Source organism: Eriocheir sinensis, chromosome 2 (genome assembly GCF_024679095.1).
Source record: "Eriocheir sinensis breed Jianghai 21 chromosome 2, ASM2467909v1, whole genome shotgun sequence".
NCBI lineage: Eukaryota > Metazoa > Arthropoda > Malacostraca > Decapoda > Varunidae > Eriocheir > Eriocheir sinensis.
The window spans coordinates 20027272-20053643 of NC_066510.1; the positions used below are offsets into that span (position 1 = coordinate 20027272).

General features: G+C 45.9%; 1 protein-coding gene across 1 annotated transcript; it reads left to right on the plus strand.

The window, feature by feature from the left end:
* Positions 1-16998: 16998 nt before the first annotated feature.
* Positions 16999-22179, plus strand: LOC127001240 (3-oxoacyl-[acyl-carrier-protein] reductase FabG-like). The gene is made up of 6 exons (XM_050865529.1): positions 16999-17166; positions 17640-17808; positions 17931-18153; positions 18343-18498; positions 19099-19167; positions 21778-22179. Exons 1-6 carry the CDS (start codon positions 17142-17144, stop codon positions 21919-21921), a joined length of 786 nt encoding a protein of 261 aa, XP_050721486.1. The 5' UTR covers positions 16999-17141; the 3' UTR covers positions 21922-22179.
* Positions 22180-26372: the final 4193 nt, after the last annotated feature.

Sequence of the window (26372 nt, forward strand, 5' to 3'; positions counted from 1 at the left end):
ATCGCTGTCGTCGTCCTCCTCCTCCTCGTCCTCATTTCTCGTCTTCTTTGTCCGTTCTCCTCCCTTCCCGCGTCCTCGTCGTCAGTCCAGGATTTGCCGAATACGTGGGTTGTAATCTAGGCTGTTCATCACGTGGTTAGCCAAGACATTCAAGCGGCCCTGAGTATAACTACCCTCATAACGCGGCCCCTCCTCCCCCTCCCCTGCGCATTGTGACACAGACACGCGCGCACTCTCATTCATCGTTCCCTTTCGTTCACATTCCTGCCGACCATTCACCTCGGTTTGCGGATGTAGTCACCTGCACGTCATCTCGCTACTGTTCCACTCGACGGCATGTGAAGGGAGGGAGCAAGGCCGCGCTGGAGAAACCGTCGACTGGAGGAGGAAACACCCTAACGCACCGCAAACTGGCTTACCTGAGGGGGCTCCGGAGAAGGTGCGGCCTGTCAGGTGTTCACGTAGTGCGGATGGATCCATGTCAGCGTTGCCAAATTATCGAACTCATCGCATTGCATTTTCGTAGTTTCTGACCAATAACGAATGCAAAATCAAACAAACAAACAGCAATAAATAGGAGTTTTAACGCTAACTTCAATTTTCTATCGTTATTTGTGTAGGTACGAGAGTTTGAGGCTTAAAAGTAATAAAGACGATGTGGTGCATACGATAATCTGGCAACGCTGATCCATGTTGTCCCTCCAGTATGAGTCGGTAACGGAGAGGCTCACTAGTGTTACTCTGTTTGAAGATATAGATAGATACGCAAGCCTCGGGTAGCCACGTGTTAGAATGTATAGTCTGTCAAGTTCGTGTGACTATGATGATGATGGCTAATTTTGTTTTATAATTGTGAAGAGACGTTTCAAGCCTCGGATGGTGACGTATTGTACTCAAAATTAGTATATCTGTCACTGTGGCCTGCTAGGTGTTCACGTCGCTAGATAAATCGTATTGTCTCTTCATTACAAGTTTCAGTAAAGGAGCTCACGGATTTTACTCTTTGTGGAGATAACAGACGTGTCAAGCCTCGGGTGGTCACGTATCACACTCAAATCGATTTCCTCAGTGCCGTATTTTTTTTTATCCTAGTTTTTACTTACCATTGTTGTTGGCCGTCTTTCACTTCACTTTCCTGAGCTGAGTTTGGAATAGCCTCCATGAATACTGCAGCAGCGTTGGGGAAGGGACAGCAAGGCATTCCACAACGCGACAAACCCACGAACGTTACGCAACATGACATTGTTTTGTGTATTAGCAGCCGGATCTTGTTGGTGTACATTTTCACCCACGCCGCCGTGGCCTTAATAACCGCCGCTCCGTCCAAAGGTATTTCGAGGCTTATTTGTCAGGGAGCGCTGCTATGAAGGTCGTTTTTCATTGCTCCACCGGAATTGTCATGGCCGCCACGCGTAGGGACACACTCACGAAGGGTCCACACACATAGGTGACTGACAATACGGCATCTGCAGGTAAGACACGGACACCACACGGATGCATATTTCATGACCAGTTGTAATTTTTCACGTTGCGCCGCCCCAAGGTGCCATGACGCCAGACGGAACAAGCAAAACAACAACGAATCTGCTAGTCACGTACCTCCATCCCCCCTCCACACCTGTCCCCCCTCCTCCCCCCCAGCACACCCTCCGTCCCCCAGCGCTCGACGTAATCGCCACAATTATGTTCCCAGTGTCTCTGCATTGTGGGAAATTACGTGTATTTTTTGTGCGTTGCTTTTTGTGTGTAAGTGGCGGAGCGTAAAGCATCTAAATGTGAGTTCAATTGTGTCTATCTGATTCCGAGCGGCGGCGGCGGTGGTGACGCCACGTGGGTGACGTGAATGTGTCTGGGAGGTCGCGGGCTGGTGACTGATGTGGCGTGTCATTCCTGGCATGCCGAGGATCCGGGAAGAGCTGAGGAGGCGAAGGTGTGATGCGTGAACACCAGGATCCCCACCACGCCTCCTCCACCACGCCCCTCCTCCTCCTGCTCTTCCCCCTCCTCGTGCTCCTCCTCCTCCTCCTCCTCCTCCTCCTCTCTTTCTTCCCCCCGTCCCTGTACCCCATTCCCTACCCATTCCTCTCCCCCGCCATCCCCACCACCACGTCGCCACCACAAGGCCTCCACCACTCGCGCCGCCACAGAATCACAATGCATGAACTCTATGCAAATTTACTCCATTACTATTCACATTTCTTGAAAACAACCGGACTGTCCACCCTGAATGCAAACAGCGAGTGATTTAGACCCTGTGCATCGCGTTACCTGCTCTCACCTGTGCGGCTTCGTGGAACTAAAAAAGAAAAAAAAACTGGCATTATCCAAAGCCCTGAGTTCAGTTACTACTATGATAAGGATAAGGCGTAAATAAATACTCTTGTGATATGAAACACGGATCTATATACGTAAATTAAGTAGTTAATCTACCACCGAGCCTGCAGGGCAAGAGACAACACCGATGGTATGCATCCCCCTCCTCCCCTCCCTCCCTTGCCCCCTCCTTCCAAGGCCGCTTCAAGTCCTCTGGCGGTGGCTGGGCAATCACGGAATTACAACTGTACGCAGGCTGCTGTGACCCGCTCAAGGCATTAACGTCGTCTCCGGCACGCAGACGAATGAAAATAATGTTGTCCGTTAGAGGAATTCCGGCTGGGTGGGAGTGTGTGGTGGGCGGGACGGCGGCGCCGCGGCGGCAGCTCGAGACAGCGTGTGAGAGCCATTACGGGGTGCCGCTGGACGGGCGCTGCTGCCCCTCCGGGTTGTCTTACAGATATCTCGTTCCTCCTTTATTACTTTTCCTGCCACCTCTTAACACATCATCCTTAGGCAATGCAGATAATGGTCAGAACAACGCACACGGAATAAGTAAGTTTTCCTGTTGCCTCACAAATCATGGTTCACATTTAACTACACAGGATGAAGTTTTTATGCATTTTCTTCCTTTGATGAGGACATGCTGCCAGAGATGCACACCTCACATCCACCGCACAGGCCTGGGGGGGACAGTTAAGTGTGTCAAAAATACAGCCCATGTGTGGCCGGCGCCCAGCAAGGTCCATTCATAACAATAGCGGCGGCGTGCCCGGTGCAGCGCGTCCTCCACCGCCGCTGGAAATCCCGTCCCCCGCGTTCCTCTCGTATGCGAATGTCCAGCCAAACAAGGAAGAAACAATGTGCAGGAATGAGGAAGAGGCAGAGAGTGAGAGGCACGGGGAGGAGGGGAGAGGACAGGGGTGGCAGCTAGTGAGTCAGTGGGCTTCATCCCTCGGCCGACCTTTGGGACTGCCCGTGGTGGTGGTGGTTACCTGAGCGTCACCTCTCTCCGGCGCGGCTCACTATTTCCTCGTGCAAATCACCAGACCCATAGACAGGTGTTTGGTGCTCCCGGCATCACCACGTGGCGTCCACCCCTGTGCCCTAACGCTCCTCGAGGGCCACAAAATTTGAGGTCTCAATTAGATGATGAAAAATATTACCTGCACTCTCACTCGTGGAAAGGTTGCCGGATTTCACCGTAAGACTGGATTACTCGGCGCATATACAATTTCAGCTGTAGGTCCTTTTTTTGTATGCTTTTTTTTTTATCTTTATTCCCTCCAGCAGCCCTTAGGGAGAGTTGGTGAGGGGGGGAGGGCTAGTCTTGGCACTGGCTGAGTCATCCCTGGCACCCCCAAGGGCAGGATGGCTGGATGCATTGCCTTAGTGGGTAGCGTCGAGCCGAACGTCAAGAATATCTCATCGTTAACCGTGTTCTTCCGGGCTTTGAACTAATACACATGACCATATGCGATTACTCCATTCAGCCACGTGTTAGCGGGTCTCCAACGCTCGAGAAGCTTCTGCAGCGGTGGTGACTAAAGATTCGGAGCCACAAGCACTTCCGTGGCCACCATTTGGTCCTATGCCTCTCCCTCTGAAGACCGCTGCTACCGCTGTGTTCAGTCTTACTCACTGCAGGCGTGGGAGGTGGCCGAGAATGCAGCAAAGAGCAAAGTGGAGGTAGTGGTAGCGAGTCTTGCTCCTCCGCCTCAGGCCTAAACGTCCCTCCGTTCACATATGCAAGAGGAGGAGACGAGGAGCCGCTGCCACCGCCCTGCAACGGCCCTGCCACCAGCGGATCTTGAACAAGAGGCCACCAACCACCGGGATGACGCGCGTGGGAAGGATTCTAAATGTGCTACCTGAAGCTTCAAATACCCCTCATTTACATACATACGTCTTCCTCCTTTTTTTTCAGTCATAAAGTCGCCCATAAAACATCCGCCGCGGGTAGTTACAGATCCAGAAACGATTAGGTATGAAAGCGTCGTAGTGGAGGTGTAGGATCTGGACCGTCTGTAGCACCACAACAACAAAAGCCAACCAACTGACTAACGCTCTTAAAACATACATAGTTACTGATGATCCCGAAACGATTTAAGATGAAGGCGTCGTCGCGGAGGCGTAGAATGTGAAGCACCACCAACACCACAAAAGAGCCAACCCACCCACTGACCGCCCGGCTGCCCGCCCTAACAGTCACCCACTTAACCAAGCAACCAACTGATCCACCGTCTTCTGCACGCGTCTCAGGTGTGTTATTGGAGCACCTGTCCACTCCTGTCTGAAGGCTAAGGAGCGCTGGCCTTGAGATAATGTGGTTTTTATGTACATTTTTCTTAGTTTATCAGCCCACCTTTTTTTTCTCTCTCTCTCCCTTAATGCTGCTCGTGAGTGTGGGAGAGGGCGGAGAGGCGTGGGTGGCCGGTATGTTCCACCAAGGCCAATAGGAATCCGGTCACCACCACCACCGTCACCACCACCACTCCACCGTTGCTCCATAATCACTCCACCACCTCCACCACCACCACTACCACCTCCTCTTCTTCCTCCTCCTCCTCCTCCTCCTCCTTCTTCTCTTTCTCTTCCTGTCGCCGCTTAACGTAACTCTAAGAATTCGGTCATCACCACATGTACCACTCAACCACTGCCCCCCCCACCGTGCCTCCCCCCCCCACCACTCTGCTACCACCACCACCACCACCACCACACCACTGCTATCACCACCACTCTACTACCATCCCCACCTACAACTCCGCCCCCTCAACGTCACTAGCACCACCACCACCACCACCACCACCACCACCACCACCTACAATCAGTTCAGCGTAATCACTCTATTCTACTGACAAGCTTTTTTTTTTTAGTGTTGCTATTTTGTTTTCGTTTTTCCCCGCACTGTCACTTTTTTATGAATTCTAGGAAAAAATATCAAGAAGTAACGGGATCGATTTTGTTTGAGCTGCTTCAGAAACACACACACACACACACACACACACACACACACACACACACACACACACACACACACACACACACACACACGGCCATTCTTGCGTAATCATTGCTTCCGTCAAGGTAACCACCACCACCACCACCACCACCTTCATTACCTCTCAGTACGCCTCACACCTGATAATGTCGTGGCCCAGCACCTCAAACATCACCCACCAACACCAACTCACCTGACTTAGCCTCACCTGCCTAATCAATCTTATACCTAATGCACCTGTCATCATTCTCCTGATCTTATTAACTTAAACTACGAACCTAATGCATCTGTCATGATTTTACTTATTTGATTAACTTCACTCACAGACTTTACGTATATCTCATCTCTCTGCTTACTATATCAACTTCAACTACAAACTAAAGGCATTTATCATTATTTTCCTTACTAGATTAACTTTAGCTTCAAATCTAAAACATCTGCCATCTTCCTCCTGACTAGATTAACTTCAAACCTTAAGCAACTATCATCACTCGCCTCTCTAGATTCACGTCAGCTACAAACCGAACGCATATCTCATCTTTCTCCTTATTAATTAACTTAAACTACAAACGTAAGGTATCTATCATAATTTCCTTACTAGATTAACTTCACTCACAAACCTAACGCATATCTTATCTTTCTCCTTACTAATTAACTTAAACTACAAACGTAAGGTATCTATCATCATTTTCCTTACTAGATTAACTTCACTCACAAACCTAACGCATATCTCATCTTTCTAATTAACTTAAACTACAAAAGTAAGGTATATATCATCATTTTCCTTACTAGATTAACTTCACTCACAAACCTAACGTATATCTCATCTTTCTAATTAACTTAAACTACAAACGTAAGGTATCTATCAGCATTAATTTTCCTTACTAGATTAACTTCACTCACAAACCTAACGCATATCTCATCTTTCTAATTAACTTAAACTACAAACGTAAGGTGTCTATCATCATTTCCCTTACTAGATTAACTTCACTCACAAACTTAACGCATATCTCATCTTTCTAATTAACTTAAACTACAAACGTAAGGTGTCTATCATCATTTCCCTTACTAGATTAACTTCACTCACAAACCTAACGCATATCTCATCATTCTCTTTACTTAGGCTTACAAAATCAACTTCACTCACGAACCTAACCTAGCTTCATATGCCCACCTCGCTTCACCTCACTCTTCTACTCGACTGCGAACGACGATTATATATAGCGATTGGGTCATGATTATCGATTACTGACTATATTGTATCTAGCTTTAATTAGTTACGAGGCTGGGGGATTGGATTCTCGTCCATGTGATGCTGTAATACTTCAGATCAATGTTTTGCTGCGGTAGTTTTATAGTCAACGGTACTACATAAAACGTTGATGTTAATATTTACTCCCTTACTCCCATACCCGATCTCTCTCTCTCTCTCTCTCTCTCTCTCTCTCTCTCTCATCAAGCCTCAAGGTAATTAGAACGAGCTGTAAGTGAAGGAGTTGTGGGCATGCAGAAGCTGGGACGTGGGCACCGGGGCCTGGCAGGAGGGGGGGGGGCGGCGGTGGAGGAGAGGGAGGCCCCACACCCCTACAAGGTCGCTTCGGCGTGTCCCGGCATCCTGGCGCCACACGCTGCCTCCCTCCCTCTTCTGTTGCCCCTGCTCCTGCTGCTGCTCCTGCTGCTGCTGCTCATACCGATGGTGCCACCCACACCCACGCCCTGCTCACTCATGCCTCATTAGCTCCCTCGCTCATGCCGGCAATAATTGTGGTGTTGGTGTGGGTAGTGACTGTAGTAGTAGTAGCAGTAGTAGTAGTAGTAGCAGTAGTAGTAGTAGTAGAAGTGGTGTTGGTGGTGGTGGTAAAAGTAGAAAAAGGAGAAGTAGCAGCTGTTATTTTTTTTTTCAGTACATTATTCAACTTAATTTTTCTGTATTCTCTCTCTCTCTCTCTCTCTCTCTCTCTCTCTCTCTCTCTCTCTCTCTCTCTCTCTCTCTCTCCATCCCATACCAATCCCCCCCTCCCTCTTCGCTCACGCCTCACCGCGGAAAGCAGGTTTATATTATGTGAGGTTAGGCAAGTCAGGTTCAGAATACCACCTCCGCCGCCGCCTGGAACACGTTAGGTCTGTCTGTCTCCGTTCGGCGTTCAGGGATAACCGGAGTAATATCGTGATAATTATAAACTCGACGTATTTTGAAAGCCATTCTGGTAATCCCTTGCATCGGGATAGATTTACCAGTGCTGAATTTCGTAATTATTTAATACATAGAAGAAATAGGAGAATAAATCGCCTCCTTAGCTAAAATAAGGTTGTATTGTAACCAGATAACTTGCATGACGGTGTTACAAGACTTTTTTAGTAATACAGAAGCACGAGGGGAGTAAGATAAGACTAATCATATAACAGGATGAGGTCTATGGGCAGCATGACGGGGTAAAGTATTGTATTAGCTATTATTGAGCTCCATGAAAGAAAATCAAAGGAAAATAAAAATTATATAAACCCAGAGTCCCCACGATGAGCAGACATGGATATGAGAAACAAAACACAGTGGCAGTAAAGTAAGGAGAATAAATAAAGATAGGGACAAAAAACACAGAAGATACAGAAAGGCGAGATGAACAAACATTACCACTGGACAAACTAATAAATAGGACTACATACATAACAGGGCAAAAATATAGACACAATGACAGACTAAGCTAAAATAAAGACAACAGGTACACAATAGGGAGAGGTAGATGGGTAGCAAGGCGAAATAAACACAGATAAACAAGTTGGTGGAGGAGCTAAATCAGGCAGTCAGGCAGGGCAGGACGGCATAGCGAGCTGGTGGTGGTGGTGGTGGTGGCAGGTGGGAGGCAGCGTGGAGGCGTCCTTGCCCCTAGCCGCTAGAACGACCTTGGTGCTGCATACTTGGCATTCCTTCAGTGGATCATGCAGCCCTCTCCTCCCTCCTCCTCCTCCCCCTTCTCCCTCCTCTTACAGCCCCTCCTCCTCCTCGTTCAGCCCCTCCTCCTCCTCCTCCTCCCCGAGCTTAACGTTCTCCTTGCCTACATAACATTTTTTCTCCCTCGGCTTGCATCCATCACCCCCCCCCCCCCTTTCTTCTCACTCCCATGTTTTTGTTTCCTCTCTCTCTCTCTCTCTCTCTCTCTCTCTCTCTCTCTCTCTCTCTCTCTCTCTCTCTCTCTCTCTCTCTCTCTCTCTCTCTCTCTCTCTCTCTCTCTCTCTCTCTCTCTCTCTCTCTCTCTCTCTCAATGAAAATATAACTAAATATAGATAAATGAATAAGAAAATAATATAAATGAACGGTTTCCTCCTCTTAAAACCATAAAATGACCAAGAGAGAGAGAGAGAGAGAGAGAGAGAGAGAGAGAGAAAGACTGGTGTCACAAGTAAGCAAGTAAGCTCCTCGACTCTCCTTTTTACCCTCGGCGTAGGAATGTGGTCAACCTTGGAACATTCTCAGGAGTAATGCTTGGAAAAATAACTACGACTGTGCCGCTCATAATATAATATAAACGGGCTCACTCAGGTATCACTCACCGCTATACCTGACCACTTAAGAGGTTAAATTTCGTCACCGCAATCGCTCCTTTACACGAATACCTGATTATGAGTACCAGCAAACCTAGCCTTCCAACACCCTAACCTATTCATGCCTCAAAACGCCCTACTCGAGGTATATTTAGAAACAAACACCCACACATTCAACGCTTAATTATTGCTTCCATGCGCCTGATATCCCCGTACCATTACCCTTATGCACCATGAATACAAACTACATGAGTAACAACACTCGGACCCTCTAACTACTTCCAGCCACGTAATGTAACAACCTATAACCGTACCAGCAAGTTCTTTTCCCCTACAGCACATCCCTACGTCCTATAAATTCAAACTACCAAACTACACACACTACAACATTTCTAACCAATTCCAACCCAACCCCGTTACAACCTATAACCATAAAGCAAGTTCTTACCCCCTACAGCACATCCCTACGTCCTATAAATTCAGACTACTAAACTACACACACTACAACATTTCTAACCAATTCCAACCCAACCCCGTAACAACCTATAACCATAAAGCAAGTTTTATTCCCCCCACAATACAAACTGATTCACCCACAACACACTTATACACTTCTCTGCACCCTTCAACGCCCACATAACAACTCTCAGCACTGGCACGGCAACACTACACCCACGAACCCATCTAACACTGACCACACCCTTGCAGCAGTCAGCCAGTCAGTCAGTATTTCCATAACTTAAGCCAAGTGTAGAAACCCAACGCTCGCTGCCCACAACACAACCTGTACATAAGCTCTACAACCCTGCTGGAGTCTGCCCCTTCTTTTGCCCAGTGCCCCCCGACCCCCCTCCCTCTCCCCCTCTCTCTCTTTCTCTCTCTCTCTGACATATTGTATTCCCCACCCCTTAGCAACACTATTTCCACAGTTTCCATAAACACTCTTAAAACTCATTTCCGAAGTCTTTTCTGTATCAATCCGGAGCGCCCGGATACCTAACGCGTCTTTTTATTTCTCTTTTTTTCATATGTAAGGGTTCTGGTATTAGTATTTTTTTAGCTTTTTGTTTTTTTGTTTTAGTGGGGTGGAGTCCCATGACTGGCACACACACACACACACACACACACACACACACACACATAATGAAATCAAGGCCATCTTTGTTTATTTTACGTTACATTCAACATACCAACAGCCCCTCGAGGACCTGTTTGCTACGCTCATTATAATAGAACAGAAGACGGAAGTAAGGATACGAGGCGCCTCTCTTATCGCTCTCCACATGCACACTGGCGGGGGAGCAAGGCGAGGGGAAAACTGTAACAATACCGTTCCTTGATTTTATTTTCTTGCACAGGAGTTGTGAAGGTTTTAAGTCGGCGTCCAGACACCGTAAGTTCTGCCCACCTTGAGTAGGGAAAAAATAAAATAGTAATAGTAGAAATATGTAAAAAAAGAAAATAAGAAAAGAAAAAAATTGGTAAGAATTCGAAGTGCAGAAATACTTGAAATAATCCTCATAGGATTTTTCATGGGGATCGAGCGGCGCGCGCCTGCGTGGCGTCGTTGTGTCCTTCACGGCCGGAAGCGAGTTATTCCCTCAAGGAGATCAGTCAGTCCCGGAGGAGTTTGCATTTCTTTTAGGTGGAAGTTCAGCGGTGAATGATACCTTCCCCTTCCCTCCTTTCCCTTTCCCTTCAGTAGGCTACATTCTTCCGCGTATGTTTTATTTTTCCCTGAGTGAAAGTTTAGTGTTGACTGACGCCCCTGACCGGGCACGCAAATTCCCTTGAGCGAGTATTTAGCTTTCTGCAGGGTATCTAAAAAAAGTGGCACAATAGCAATCATAGACATGTATAGTTACTCCAAGTAAAAACTCTGGTCGGAATTTGAAATAGAGGATTGTGAGGTTATTCATAGAAATAGAGAGAGAAGGGGAGGAGGGGTTGCATTATTTGCACTCGGGACATCGCGCCCGAGCCGGAGGGCTTCCTGGCCCCGTCACTCATGCCCATCCTCCCCCACGCCACTCCTGAGTGTCTAATGCGAACCTCCACTTCCCAGATAGCAAGTTCACGTAGCACTCATGTATGTAATAAATATTTACATCGTCATCAGACAAAGGCCCATTCTCCCTACTCGGAAGGGACAAATCTTCAGGTGAGTAGGTTTTCATCTACATGCTCTAAAAAGGCTTGGGCCAAGATGGGGGTCATAGGGGGCTTCGCTCCCCTTGAAAATTCATTACCTCCCCCCCCCCCCTCCCAAGATCTTTACTTAGAAGCGTATTTGTATGAATGCTTGACACAAAGGAAATGTACGAAACATCAAGCCAGATTTACTATTTTCGTGACATGATTTTATTCTGTACTGCTACATGTTTAATGACGGCTATATATTGTCATGCTATGATTATTCTGCATTAGTCTGTTTCACTCTAGAGTCACGCCAGTCCTCGTCGACATACCGGCTTGGTCGGCTCGGCTAACGTCAGCCGATAGAGTCGGTCTGTCGGCACCTTGCTACGGGCCGCCATTGGCAAAGGCCCGTGCAATCTTTGAGGAGGAGGAGGAACCACCGAAAGTAGGAGCTAGTTCAAATTCGTAGATTATTGACTAAAGCCTTTCCTTCCCATCCCATCCCTCCCCTATTCTTCCCTTCCTTAAGACCTATCTTCCATTCCTTAAGACTCCTCCTCAAAGATTTATCCCCTAGTATCACTAGGGGAAACGGGCCCTTGTCCTCTCTCTCTCTCTCTGCAAAAATGCTCCCTCCCTGCGCGGGGGAGCACGGGCTAAGCCTATTGGCGGCCCGTAGGAGGATGCCGACAGACCGACTCTATCGGCGATCGAAATCTAGCTAACCGAATCGGTCTGTCGACGAGGACTGGCGTGTCTCTGACCCTTAAGACTATTCTCTTCCATTGATGTTGGTAAGTTGAGTGTTGGTGATGCCTCTTCCTCCCTCCCCTTGCCTTCCTCACATGCCATTCCTGTATGTATAAGTAATGCTTCTGGGCAAGTTTTCATATTAATTACAACAAACCGGACTGTACATGGTTCCTCATCAAGGGAACAGAACGTTAAAGTAGGTGCTCAAGATAGTTGTTTATGCAGTGTTGTAAACTTGTGATGAAGGCGCGTTTAAAAGTTTACGTAAGTGTACAATAAAATAATCCTTAGAAAACTTGTATAATTTAATGGCAGACTATAACAATGCCATGATTGTACATTTTTTTCCTTCATTTGTGTGTTAGAAAATTGGTTTGAATCAGGGGAGGCTACAGTAATATTTGAGAGCCACGCCTATGTTTATGAATTACAGTTATAACAGGGTATATCTCATCGAAGCCTGGGATGTATAAGAGAAAGGAGGTGGTACAAAAGGAGTAGGTTGTTAGCAATGTCTGTGTGGAGGGTTAGTGCAGCAAGTCCTGTTTGGCACTTAATTCCGTCCTTCTGTCCCTCCCTCCAAGCCTCCATCCGTCCATCCAACCATCCATCGGTTCTTCTCTGCCATAATCTCATCCGTTTGTCTCTTCTGTTTATTCATTAGTTTGGTTCTCCTATGTCCGTCCTGTCCATTCTTCTGCCTCAGCATCTTTCCGTGCCCAGCTCTTACTTGCTCCCCACCCCCTCCCCCTCTCCCTCCAAGCGAGTAGGCCTTGAATTTTAGTGGCCTTTGAGCAACAGCGTGAGAAGGAAGACTGTTCTGAAGAAAAATTAACCGCAATTTCTTTAAAATGAAAATAATTGGAACAGCCCCAGCCAAATATTTTACCATTGATTTGCACACTTTGCTTCCTATTGCTAAGCCACGCCCTGACCTGAAAAACCACGCCCCCTCTAGGAATAGGTTCTTCCACGCCCCCCTTGCAGATGTAGATAAAATTAGCTCCCGGGTTTACCAACAATTAACGGTAAGCCTAACTAGACAAAATATAAATAAAGTCAATAGAGGCGATAATTATCCTTTTTTTTCATAAACTTGTCAATAATAGCCCACGTTAAGATAATAATAAATACTCCAGCAACAGAATTTCCAACTTTTCCTCCAGGGTTCGCCCCCCCCTCTCGCCGCCCCCCTTTCCCCCACCCCACATCTTAAGAACCACTGGTCTAATGTGTACCTATCGTTTTAATTTCCCTGTGATGGCTGCATGTAAGTACGTCAGTATACAAACTTTCATCTAATATAACGAACAAGCTTTGTTATATACGGGAATGATCGGAAATAGCGAACTTTCAGCTCATATAACGAACAAAATTCAATATATACCAAAAGTTCGGATCCCTTGGACAGAATGAATTTTCGGATATAACGTCACCTCCGTCCCCTCAATTGTTTCTTTACAGCGTGGGTTTACAGTTGACACGTACGGTTTAAACATGGTATAACAGGGAAACAAAATGGCAGAGGCATACGACAACTTAATACTAAAGAGAATAACTGTGGTTGGTAATTTATTTTTAAGATGACAGCCTTCCTCTTTCCACCCAGCAACCTGCGAATAATTCCCCTGAAACAGTCTGGGGTCACGAGCTTCGGGATACGAGTTGTGGGGAGACTCATCCTTTGCCGGAGCAGTAGCATGTTACAAAGGGTGGCGGGGAAAGGGGGGAGAGCTAATCCGTCACGTTACCTGAACAAACTTTAGTTGTATTAGTGTTCGTGCGTGCCCGGAACTCACACTCGTGAATCATCCATTCGTCACCCCCCCTTCCCCCACACACAGTTCAGGGATCAGCGCACCCGGCTTAAAACTGAAAGGTCCCGAGCTCGATTCCCGGGCGAAGTGGAGGCGGATGGTAATTTAATTTTAACCGCGCCCATGTTCACCCAGCAGTGAATGGGTACCGGTTGTACCCATTCAACAACAGCAACAACAATAACGATGATAATAATAATAATAATAATAATAATAATAATAATAATAATAATAATAATAATAAGGATAAAAATAATGATAAATTGCTCCACCTACTTACCATACAATACACGGAGTGTCGACGAAATACATCTTGACCAATGGGCGATGAGGAAAAAGGGGGCGGTAAGGGTATGGTATGGTGACATTAAGACATTAAGAGTAATAAATAACTTTGTTTTTTACAAAATCTGAATGACAAAATCTGTCAAAAACACTAAGGCTAAGCTAAAGGAACACATATGCCTTAATACGTGTTTGTGTTTAATCTTGCTTGGTGTTAGGACTCGCTCGGGAGCCAAGGGGGCGCCAGTCTGGAAAAAGTCTGGGAACCACTGATCTAGACAGTTCATCCCGTGGCTGTTGAACGCCAGAGATGACAGTCCACCAGGGCAGCCCCAGAAGCTGTAACGAACCTCATTTAAGTCCGTTCAGTGAGCAGCAATGTAGCCCCTGCACAGCGCTCTGCAGCAGGGAGAGTATAGCAGGGGCTGCATTTCCTCACGGTTCAATCAAGCTTTGATCTCCGTCAAGGGTCACAATGCATTCAAGCTAGAAATCGTGCAAATAGGTATTAGGATTCATTTCAAGGAGCGTGAGCAATAGCAGCACTGAGGTCATCCTCAAGCTATTTTCAGCATTAGTGAGACCATCTTGATTATGCGACTCAGTTTTGGTCACCTTACTATAGAATAGATATCAAAATGTTGTAGAATCGGTACAGGGGAGGATGGCAAAGATGATCCATGGGTTAAAAAACTTGCAATATGAAGAAAGACTTAAACAATTCTTAACTTGCATTCTCCAGAAAGGCCAAGGGTGAGTGGAAATTTTATTGAGGTATATAAATGGATGAAGGGCCATAATGGGGGTGATACTAAATAATAGGTCCTGATAGTAAGAGAGCGGGGTAGGACGAGTAGTAGTGGGTTTAAGTTGGATAAATTCAGATTCAACGAGGACATAGGAAAAAAATTGTTTACCACCAGATTGGTGTATAAATGGAACAGGCTTGGCAGTCATGGTGAGTGCCAATACGATATACACATTAAAAAAAAATGATTAGATAAATTCATGGATAGTGATGTTAGGTGGGGTTAGGATCACAGGAACTACCTTGCATAGGCCTACCGGCCTCTTGCAGACTCCTTATGTTCCACCTTATGTTAATTGAAAATCCCTTCCTAGCTCATGTCTCCTAAACCACAGCAGGTACTATGTAAAGAAAAAAAAAACGTGAAATCATCTATTCATGCAGGGAATATTAGAGGACCACCGGTGTGCGTCTGGGTGCTAGGGCGTGAAGTCCAGGCGCGGCCCTGTGCATGGTACACGTGAGGCTCGCGGCTCGTGTCGCGCTGGGCGCCGCCGGCATTATGGACGCTCCGTTGTGTGCACATAAAGACAGCATGAGACGCTTGTATTATTGTTGCCCAGACTGAGGCACGATAATAGACGGGCTTTTAGACTTGAGAACATGTTTAATAAAATGTTAGATGATAAGAATATAAGTAATTCAGAGTATACAAAACACAGATGTATTAGTATAATAGTAATAATATCGATGTTCCCAATTCTTAATCGGTGACAAGATGTAAGTTTATCGCGAATATATATATATATATATATATATATATATATATATATATATATATATATATATATATATATATATATATATATATATATATATATATATATATATTAGGTGCTGCCTACAGAGCCGGTAGGCTCTCTTGAGGGGCCTCTTGCCTGACCTCAGCCCGTTACTGGCGCAGGCGAATTTTATTTATAGTGGTTGCCGGGATGTATGACTTGCTTGGCCCATGCTGCCTCCCGGTGCTCCAGTTGATCGAAGTCGCTGAAGTTAATAAGGTTGATTGAAGATCTTGGCAGCATGTGGGTAAACTTCCGCCACTCGGCGATGGTTGCAAAAATTGTTAGCGTCTTCGGGGGGGACCCGTTCCTATGTAGATCCTCGGGCTCACCACGCCCGAACCCTAACCACTCTGCCACCGCCGTTTGTGTGTGTGTGTGTGTGTGTGTGTGTGTGTGTGTGTGTGTGTGTGAGGCATGGCGTGGCGTGGCGTGGCGTGGCGTGGCGTGGCGTGTGTTGGGGAGGGAGGGGACTGGGGGTTATGGTGTGATGTGGTGTGGTGTTCTGTGGGCTGGTGTGTTGTGGTGTGTTTTTGGGGCGAGGTGCATGCGTGCGTACGTACGTGCGTGCGTGCGTACGTGTGTGTGTGTGTGTGTGTGTGTGTGTGTCTGCGTGAATGAGAGAGAGAGAGCGAGAGCGAGAGAGAGAGAGAGAGAGAGAGAGAGAGAGAGAGAGAGAGAGATTTACACAGATAATCAGACCACATAGACCGTATGGTTCGGACTCGGTGGTCTGTCCTTAAACCTAAGTAAAATTATATTAAATAAAATGCCATCAAGACCTTGCATTTCTACTTTAGCGAGTATTAAGTTAAAGAAGTGTCGGTCGAGCTTGTTTTTAATGAGTCAGTTGCACTGAACTTCTAAATGTAAGAGTTTATTATATTCTCGACCTACAACGTTGGTGAAGAAAAATTTGTTGCAGGCTGATTTTATATGTTTACACAAGTTTTGTAATATTGATTTTCGTTCGAAATGTGTCATCAGTCATAAACGCCTCTCGTCGTAAGGTTTGTTGCACAAATAAGAGATGATCTTTGTTACCCGACTTTGAACACCTAATTTAGCAATGTCATTCGCATGACGGGGAGACCAAAACTGTACCTCATATTCCAAGTAGGGTCGGACTTAACTATGGTACAGTGGGAGATATAATCTTTATTTTAATAAATAAAAAATTATTAATGAGAGAGAGAGAGAGAGAGAGAGAGAGAGAGAGAGAGAGAGAGAGAGAGAGAGAGAGAGAGAGAGAGAGAGAGAGAGAGAGAGAGAGAGAGAGAGAGAGAGAGAGAGAGAAATTGATCAATTAAACTTAATTACACACACACACACACACACACACACACACACACACACACACACACACACACACAAATGCAGGCATGTATGCACACTGATATCAATGCATTTATACACGTGGAAGTGCCTTTCATACATAAGACTATGTAGTGGAGGAGGAGGGAGTGTCTGGGGAGCTGTATTGGTGCGCCTATGTGGGTGTGGCTGCGTGGCTGTGCTCTATTGGTGGTGAAAATGACTTGTCATGATCCACGGAGGAGAGGCGGCAACATGCCCGGGGCGGGAGAGGAGGCCGAGGCGTGCGGGGATAAGCTTGACGTTCAGTAACGGTACTCACTTGGAAGCGTGTTATCGTCTTGGTCGTCAGTTTGTGTGCTTATCCCGAGGAGGAAAGACAGGCAGCAATGGCGGATCAAGGAAACCAGCAGAGTGAGTATTGCCGGAGGGCTGTGTGATCGTTGTCGACAGATGTGTATGTTAGCGAGTCAGTGGGACTTGTGGTAGTCTTATGAGCTACGTCGTGATTTTGGTAGTGCCTGTTATCAGTGTATTTCCCTCTGGTCACTGCACGATGGAGGTTCACTGGTGCACCTTAGTGTGTTTGGTTTATTATCGAACAATATTACGAAACACGAATGGCAGAGATGATCACAGCACATTATGCAAAATTAGTCCATGATTGATAGTAATTTTCACTACTTTTCTTCATATGTGTGTGTGTGTGTGTGTGTGTGTGTGTGTGTGTGTGTGTGTGTGTGTGTGATTAACTAACAATCTTATGTACTGGTCTCTCTCTCTCTCTCTCTCTCTCTCTCTCTCTCTCTCTCTCTCTCTCTCTCTCTCTCTGTGTGTGTGTGTGTGTTGCTTAGCTATTTCGTTCATTCACTTGTTCCCTGTTGTAGTTGAGAACATCATCCCCTGGGCCGTGGGACGCGTGGCCCTGGTGACGGGCGCGGCCGTGCGGGTGGGCAAAGCCATCGCCGCCACCCTCCACAGGAGAGGCTTCAAGGTCGCCATCCACTACAATGCTTCGAAGAGCGAGGCCGAGGCCTTCTCGACTGAACTAAACAGGTTAACACAGTTCCATTACTATCCACAAGTTTCCTTTAAATTACAATTAAGATCACTTGAGGTATATGTAAAGTGCCATAACTCCACCACCATGCTGAACAATAATTTTCGTGTCATCGCAGCAAGCGAGAGGACACCGCCATCGCCATCAAAGCCGACCTGTCAACCAACATCGCTGAGACATCGCGTCGCTTGGTGGGCGCGGTGGTAGACAAGTTCGGGAAGCTTGATCTTCTTGTCAACAGCTCCGCCATCTACTTCGCGACCCCGATCGCTGAGACCACGGAGAAGCAATGGGACGATCTCATGACCCTCAACACAAAGGCGCCATACTTCCTCATTCAGGTACTGTCACCTAGCCATCGGCACCATCCTGTAAGACGAGGCCCTCACGACAATGCTGCTTTAAAACACGATATTAAAGAAAAAAAAACCATGTGCTTCATATACCAGCAGTTAGTGCTTAGTTACTGTAAAACGATCCAAGTAGTCGTAACAAAGACTTTACCGACAACATTCTTTGACCCCTCACAGGCCGCCGCACCCTACCTGAAGAAGAGCCGAGGCTCCGTGGTGAACGTGGCTGACATCCTCGGCGAGCGCCCCAACCCTCCCTTCAACGTGTACTGCATCACCAAGGCCACGATGCTTATGATCACCAAGAGTCTGGCCCTCGAACTAGCTCCAGAGGTAAGGAAGACGGCTGATACTTGTGCTTCCCCTATGAATTTCTTCCCCCGTGACGTTTTCTCCCTAGACAAGTCCCCCCATGGGCATATTTCCTCTTAGATATATATATTCAACACTGCACTTCGTAACTCAGTTTTCTTCTGCACAAATCGTTTCTTAATGATTAGTTAATGTAGAGCTATAGGTATGGCAATGTTGCTAAGAAGACATAAGTAGGTCTCGTAGTATTCCAAGTAATGTTAATGTTAAAACACTACGACCATTGCGCCGATACGCGAGTGGCAGGGAGCGGTGCAACTCGAATGAATGACCTTAGATTTCTAATAATATCTGGAATACTACGAGGCCTTCTTATGTTTTCTTAGCAACACTGCCACGCTTAGATGTAGAGTGAGGAAAATATCTGGAAGGGGAAATGTCTAAAGAGAGGAAATTGTTCAGGGACAGAATAGGTTTTGAGGGAAAGGTTTGAGAGAGAGAGAGAGAGAGAGAACGTATACACAACAATAAGACTGTCCCATCTTGAGCAAACACTCATTTACGAATTCCTTCCCATATTCACCTGAAACTCACTCACGACCACTTCGCTTCTTTTGTCAGGTTCGCGTTAACTCGGTCCTGCCAGGGGCCTCGATCTTCCCCGAGGACTACGACGAAAATCTCAAAAAGGTAAGAAAAAGGTGATTTGTACCCAGCACGGAACAGTGTAAGTTGTGGTGATGATGATAGTAGTAGTAGCAATTGTAGTGTTTGTAGTAATAGTAGTTGTAGTAGTAGTAGCAGTAGTAGTAGTAGCAGTAGTAGTAGTAGTAATGGGTTTGGTAGTGATAGCTGTGGTAAAAGTAGTAGCAGTAGTTTGTGAAAGAAAGTTTGTTCTAACATTATACAATCACCTCTGTAGTATATGCATTATTCAACTTCTTTTAATAGAAGACCCACCCTTCAGGAACTTAACGACTCAAGGCTGGAGACTGCAGAACGCTTAGCCTCAGACCTTACTATTATTTCCGATTGGGGCAAGAAGAACCTGGTGTCCTTCAACGCCTCAAAAACACAGTTTCTTCACCTATCCACTTGACACAATCTTCCAAACAACTATCCCCTATTCTTTGACAACACCCAGCTATCACCTTCCTCAACACTAAACATTCTCGGTCTATCCTTAACTCAAAATCTCAACTGGAAACTTCATATCTCATCTCTTACTAAATCAGCTTCCTCGAGGCTGGGCGTTCTGTACCGTCTCCGCCAGTTCTTCTCCCCTGCACAGTTGCTGTCCATATACAGGGGCCTTGTCCGCCCTCGTATGGAGTATGCATCTCATGTGTGGGGGGGCTCCACTCACACAGCTCTTCTGGACAGAGTGGAGGCTAAGGCTCTTCGTCTCATCAGCTCTCCTCCTCATACTGATAGTCTTCTACCTCTTAAATTCCGCCGCAATGTTGCCTCTCTTTCTATCTTCTATCGATATTTCCACGCTGACTGCTCTTCTGAACTTGCTAACTGCATGCCTCCCCCCTGCCCGGCTGCACTCGACTTTCTACTCATGCTCATCCCTATACTGTCCAAACCCCTTATGCAAGAGTTAACCAGCATCTTCACTCTTTCATCCCTCACGCTGGTAAACTCTGGAACACTCTTCCTTCATCTGTATTTCCTCCTGCCTACGACTTAAACTCTTTCAAGAGGAGGGTATCAGGACACCTCTCCTCCCGAAACTGACCTATCTTTCGGCCACCTCTTTCCTTTTCGGAGCAGTGAGTAGCGGGCTTTTTTTTTATTAATGTTTGCTTTTTGTGTGCCCTTGAACTGTCTCCTTTGCTGAAAAAAAAAAAAAACCCACATACATACACACACACACACACACACACACACACACACACACACACACACACACACACACACACACACACACTTGATATTGCACGTTTGCTAGTTCTTAACCTAGGATGCGTCAGCGTCTTACAAAGCCGCTGGGAGGAGTAACCGTCCCTCCTTGATGGCCGAGATAAAGCTAATCAATCACGAGGGGGCCGATACAGCTGAGGAATGAGACATAAGTATTCTGTCATTATCTTTAAAGCCCCTATAGATTAAAGAATGACGTAATACGACACCCCTTTTACTTACTAAGATCACATAACTCCCTATCATTTTGTACATATGATGAAAAAAATAATAAAAGGGGTAACAAAAAGAGGAATACATTAAAATTTCACTCCGATGTCCAGTTACAGGTTTGGTGTAAGTACTCGATCTTTATTATTACATATTCAGTCAACGCCGCCCTATAACAATCAAACTTTTCTATTTTTTTACGAGTATGTGAGTCAATACCCACACAGAACGCAGATTTGATTTTTGTAAAGTCTTAAAGTCTTTCATTATTTCGACAAAAGACAATGGGTCTATATTATTATTATTATTATTATTATTATTATTATTATTATTATTATTATTATTATTATTATTATTATTATTATTATTATTATTATTATTATTATTATTATTATTATTATTATTATTATTATTATTATTATTACTATTACTATTACTATTACTATTACTATTACTATTATCATTATCATTATCATTATCATTATCATTATCATTATTATCATTATTATTATTGTTACACACACACACACACACACACACAACGCAACAGGTTAGAGCGCTGCACCGCCAGGCTTCACAACCTGGTGGTGGTGGTGGTGGTTCGAGCCCGCTCAAGCCGGATTCTTTCCATTCACTAGGAGTGGTTACTGTTCCCCCTTGAGCAAGGGGGATTGGGTGTGTGGTGTGTGAGGTCCTGGCAGTACCCAGAGATCGACTATAAAAGAGCACTTGCTCATGTCGGAAGGTACCTGCTAGCGATTACGAGTCCAACTCGTGATCAGGCCGTGGTGAATCACACACACACACACACACACACACACACACACACACAAGTCCGATAGCTCAACCAGTTAGAGCGCCGCGCTGCAAGGGTTCACGGCCAAACAGGCGGTGGTTCGAGCCCCGCTCAGCCCGGATTCTTTCCGTTGACTAGGAGTGGTGGGGATGGGGTATGTGCCTGTGTGGTGTGTGAGGTCCTGGTAGTACCCAGAGATCGACAATAATGAGCACTTGCTCACGTCGTGAGGGTACCTGCTGGCGAAAGCGAGTCCAACTCACACACACACACACACACACACACACACACACACACACACAGTCATCATCATCAGCAGCAGCATCTGCATTAACATTACCATCATTTTGTCCTTGATTTTACAGAACTGGATAGCCAAAACGCCCCTGGGCCTGGCCAAGAAGGGCCACGAGATTGGCGACACCGTGGTGTTCCTGGCCTCCCCCTCGGCCAGTTTCATGACCGGCGAAGGCATCTCTCCCTCGGGCGGCCGCCGCATCGCCCTGTAAGCACCCCACACACTGCTCCTGTGCTCTGTGTAACCGTAGTATAGCTGCAGCCGCATCGCCCTGTAAGCACCCCACACACTGCTCCTGTGCTCTGTGTAACCGTAGTATAGCTGCAGGTACCCGTAGTCGTCCACTCTGTGTTTCGGTGTCCTGTTGAAAGTTTTACGTTGTTGTCCATCCTACATCAGCCGTGTTGTTAACACCGTGTAAAATTGCATGTTCATCAGGTAAATAAAAACTAATACTTCACTGAAGGCACTGTTGTAGTTTATTTGACACTGTAGCTGCTACCATAGTACTCGGCATGCTTTGAAGAAGGCTGTAGTACGTACAGTGGGCATAGGACTGGCCTGAAGAACGCCAGGTAAGTCTCGTCTCTCCCGCCCGTGGGCTGAGGCTGTGCATGCAGGCGACACACTCACGACACCGGTGTTTGGAGGAGGGTCACGCTGCAGCGTCCACCGCACAAACTCAATTTCATGACTCGAATGTAATATTTTATAAAAGATTTTCAATAAGTGCAATAAAGAACTTTGAACCGCTGAAGAATCTGTTATACATTTTTATACATTCGCACTGCATGGTTGCTCATTCCAAGGAAAGAAGCAAGCAAGTGCTGGTGGACACAGGGAAGATGGCTTTGCCTGAATCCTAAGAACATCACCTAGGTCCCTCCAGTGCCACGCTGTAGTCATTGGGTTACCGGCAACGGTAAAAACATTTTGCGTATAGTACAAAAGTGTGAGTCATAAGGTATATAACCTTATGACTCACCCTATTAAGTACGCATCTTTATCATTATCTCTTATTAGTCTGTCTATAATATGTGTCTCTCTGTGTGTATGTATGTACGTATCTAGCTATATCTATATCTCTCTCAATCTATCTATCAGTTTACTTAGATAAGGGAGTAGATGGACTAGTTATTGCATTATACTGAGCTCTGACGCCGCCCATGGTTCAGGAAATTGCATTTTCTTTTGCTGAACAAATTTTCGAAGAATTGAAATATAAATCTTTCACAGTCAAGGTATTTACCACGACTAATCACTGCCTGACAAGGAAGAAGCTTGAACACAAAATTATTATCTTATCCCTTCCTGGCAAAACATGATGCATTCAGCAAGAAAAAAACAATTAATTTTGCCAATCAAGGAAACTATAAACTAAAGGAGACTCATAATGGTCATCATTCTTCAACTTGAGACGATCCTGCCGCTGAAAATCTGACGTCATGACTCAAACGGGTTCCGGAGAGAGGAGGCATAAAAGGAGGAGCTGCGGCGACGCAGGAGCAGAAGCTTCCCCTACACACCCGGCGCTGTGCCCGTCCCTCCCTGCCCTTGCCCTCGATACTAGGAATTCATAACTCTCCTGCGCGCTTCTTCGCTTTCCCTCGGCTCCAGCTCCGCCCAAGACTTTGATTCCTTAGGACGGAGGAAGAGAGGGCGGTATGGGCCTGTTTGCTCGTGTGTTTGCGAGCTGCTCCTTGGTGTTGCTGGTGGCTCCTGCGTGCCAGGCCGCCACAGGGTTCGATGCAGCCAATGTACACAAAGGTAAGCCAAGGTGACATTGCAAAGGTGCGTGTTCATGTAGGTTTGTGTTACCTTATACTTCAAGGGATCTTTAGTTCGTTAATGCGGCGTAGGGCAGCAGCAGTAGTAGTAGTAGTAGTAGTAGTAGTAGTAGTAGTAGTAGGAGCAGTACCAGCAGTGGTCGTAGGAAATAAATAGCATGCTGAAAGAAATAGTAGCCTGGTCAAAAATGTTAGCCATGTGAGAAGAAATATAGAATAATGTAATAAAAATGCATTACTCAATATATATATATATATATATATATATATATATATATATATATATATATATATATATATATATATATATATATATATATATATATATATATATATATATATACATATACATATATATATATATATATATATATATATATATATATATATATGTATATATATATATACATAGATACATATACATACATACATACATGCCGCATCGCGTCATTCGCATGTAACGGTTCATGTGTATTGTGCCACCGTGCCATCCGTCAGCCCCAGGTGTGTATCAGCGTGGCCTCGTCAGGGAGGCTCGGCAGGTATGAAGTAGAGTGCTCCAGTATGAAGCGGCGCCGCAGTGGTGGACCGGGGCAGGTGAGTGGACAGCCTTGCAAGGCCTTACGCCACGGAACAAGTTTCTGGGGAAGGGGCAGAGCAGCGAGGTGGGCATCGAACTCTCCCCGGTGAGGGGCGCCAGGTGAGCCGCACCGCCAAGGTGAGTGTGGGCGGAGCAGGGGCGGCTGCGGCTTGGCTGGCGCCACCTTCCCGCCGCTCGGCGCCACGACTGGCACTAGAAAGTTTGTTGATCCAGTGCCAGGCCTCTGCGCCAGGCCATGACGCTTAATGCATAACTATGTGCATGGGCATTGAGTGAGACATCTGCTCTTCAAGTTTATAAACTTATAAAATCTATTTTCAAATCACTCGGCTACTGAAGTTCCATGCCTGCGATGGTCCACGGTGCAAGATCACTGAGTACTGTACTCAGACACATGTGGCGCCTCCTTCACTTCTGTGGAAGTGATTACAGCAGGCATACGAGGCTGCGTCATCTAAAGTGAAGGTCTTGCTGGCACACACGGCTCACTTCCCCTTCACCAACCCCGCCCCTTCAGCGCCTTCCTGCTCAGGCAACAATAAATTTTTCAGTATATATATTTTTTATAACGCTTACATTCAGTCCTGAAGGCCCCCCCCATGCTCTCTCGCGGGAGTGGGAGAGACTTTTCTAAGTATACTTGATATTTCATGTGTGAATCTTAAATTGTGCAGAGAGAAAAAATATTATATATCTGAAGGAAACCAAAACGAGATGCTCATAATTTTTGTGTCAGTGTGTGCAGGGGGGTGGGGGTGCGGCTGTGTTGTCAAGATGGTCCTCCTCGTCCTCATGTGCCGTTACTTAGTTTATTGTTTTAAGACACGTTTGACATACTGATCGAAAGTTGAGGATATCCGCGGTGCGGTTAGCGTACACCGGCCGTGACCCGCCAGCGCGGCGTGCAGGCGGCCCTGGCACGCGTTGTTGCTGCTGCTGATAATGATATTACTACTGCGCTGCTGCGGTTACCGCTGCCTAAGGTCGTGTTCTTTCTTCGTTTTCCGGATGATCAAATCAAGATATATAGGGTTCCATTAGCATAAAAGCAAATGAATTATGCACACATTTTTTTCATATATATGTATTACGGAATGTTGTATTGTGAGGTCTGTTGGCGGGGGTCGAGGTGGTGGTGATAGTGTGGTGGTGGTGGTGGTGTCGATGCCAAGGTCGCTGCGGATATGCACGTGCTCTTTGTGGTTCCATCACTCAAGGCTGTCCAGTATTCGATAGTGGTGTTAATCATATACATGTAGCAACACCAAAACACGTGCTTCTGTTTATATACCATGGCAATCATGCACATGGAAGGAGATTCTTTTTTTGCAATTATAAGCAAACAGAAGTCCCGGAAGTAACCATATATATCAATTACAACACTTGTATGTGAATCACTAATTTGCCCTTTCCCTCATCAGATCACCCTCACAAATGCTGGGACGAGAACCTGAAGAAGGCGTTTGACATTGGGGAGCACTGGCAGACCGAGAACTGTGTGTCGTTCCAGTGTAAGAAGAACAAGGCGGCTCTCTATGTCGAGTGGAGGACGTAAGTTTCTTAAAAGTGTTTATTATTGTAAATACTAAAATAGTGGGCCTCAGAGGTGGCTCGCGGCCCATGTGTGGAAGGTGATGAAAGGGGAGCTTCCTTCTGTAACCATTTCCTGTGAAACTTGAGTTAAGAAACTGGAGAAAGGGAGAATATATTGCACAATACCTACCTCAATTAATTGGCCTTAGGCCCAGGACTTGACCCCTTAATTCCGGTTTTACTATGTTTTCCGTCGTGGAGTTGCATCAGCTGATAAGGATATGTCGGGGATGCCAAAAACGAAAGTATTTTTCATGAAAAATACGTAAGACTATGTAGATTGCTTCCAGTGCAGGCATTTACATCTTGATGGTGCTGTGGCACAAGGACGAGGGGGAGTGATCTGGATTCTGGCCCAGGTGTGTGGTAACGAGGCAGGCCACTCGGGCGTTCCCTGCCTCCAGCAAAAGCATCCGTGTACAGCATCCAGAGGGAGACATTCGACCTGACGCGAACAGAGGAGAGCTAAGATAAAACGGAGAGAAAAATGGAAATGAAAGAAAAAGGAGAAGAAAATAAGAAAGAAAAATGTGATGAATGCTGAAAAGTAGAAACAAAATAATAATAAAAAGATAAAAAATAGAAAAGTAAAACAAAGAAAAAGAAGAACGTTTGTATAGGAGAAAAAAGAAAAAAGAAAAAGGAAACGCAAAATAAAGAGAAAACGAAGATTATATGTAA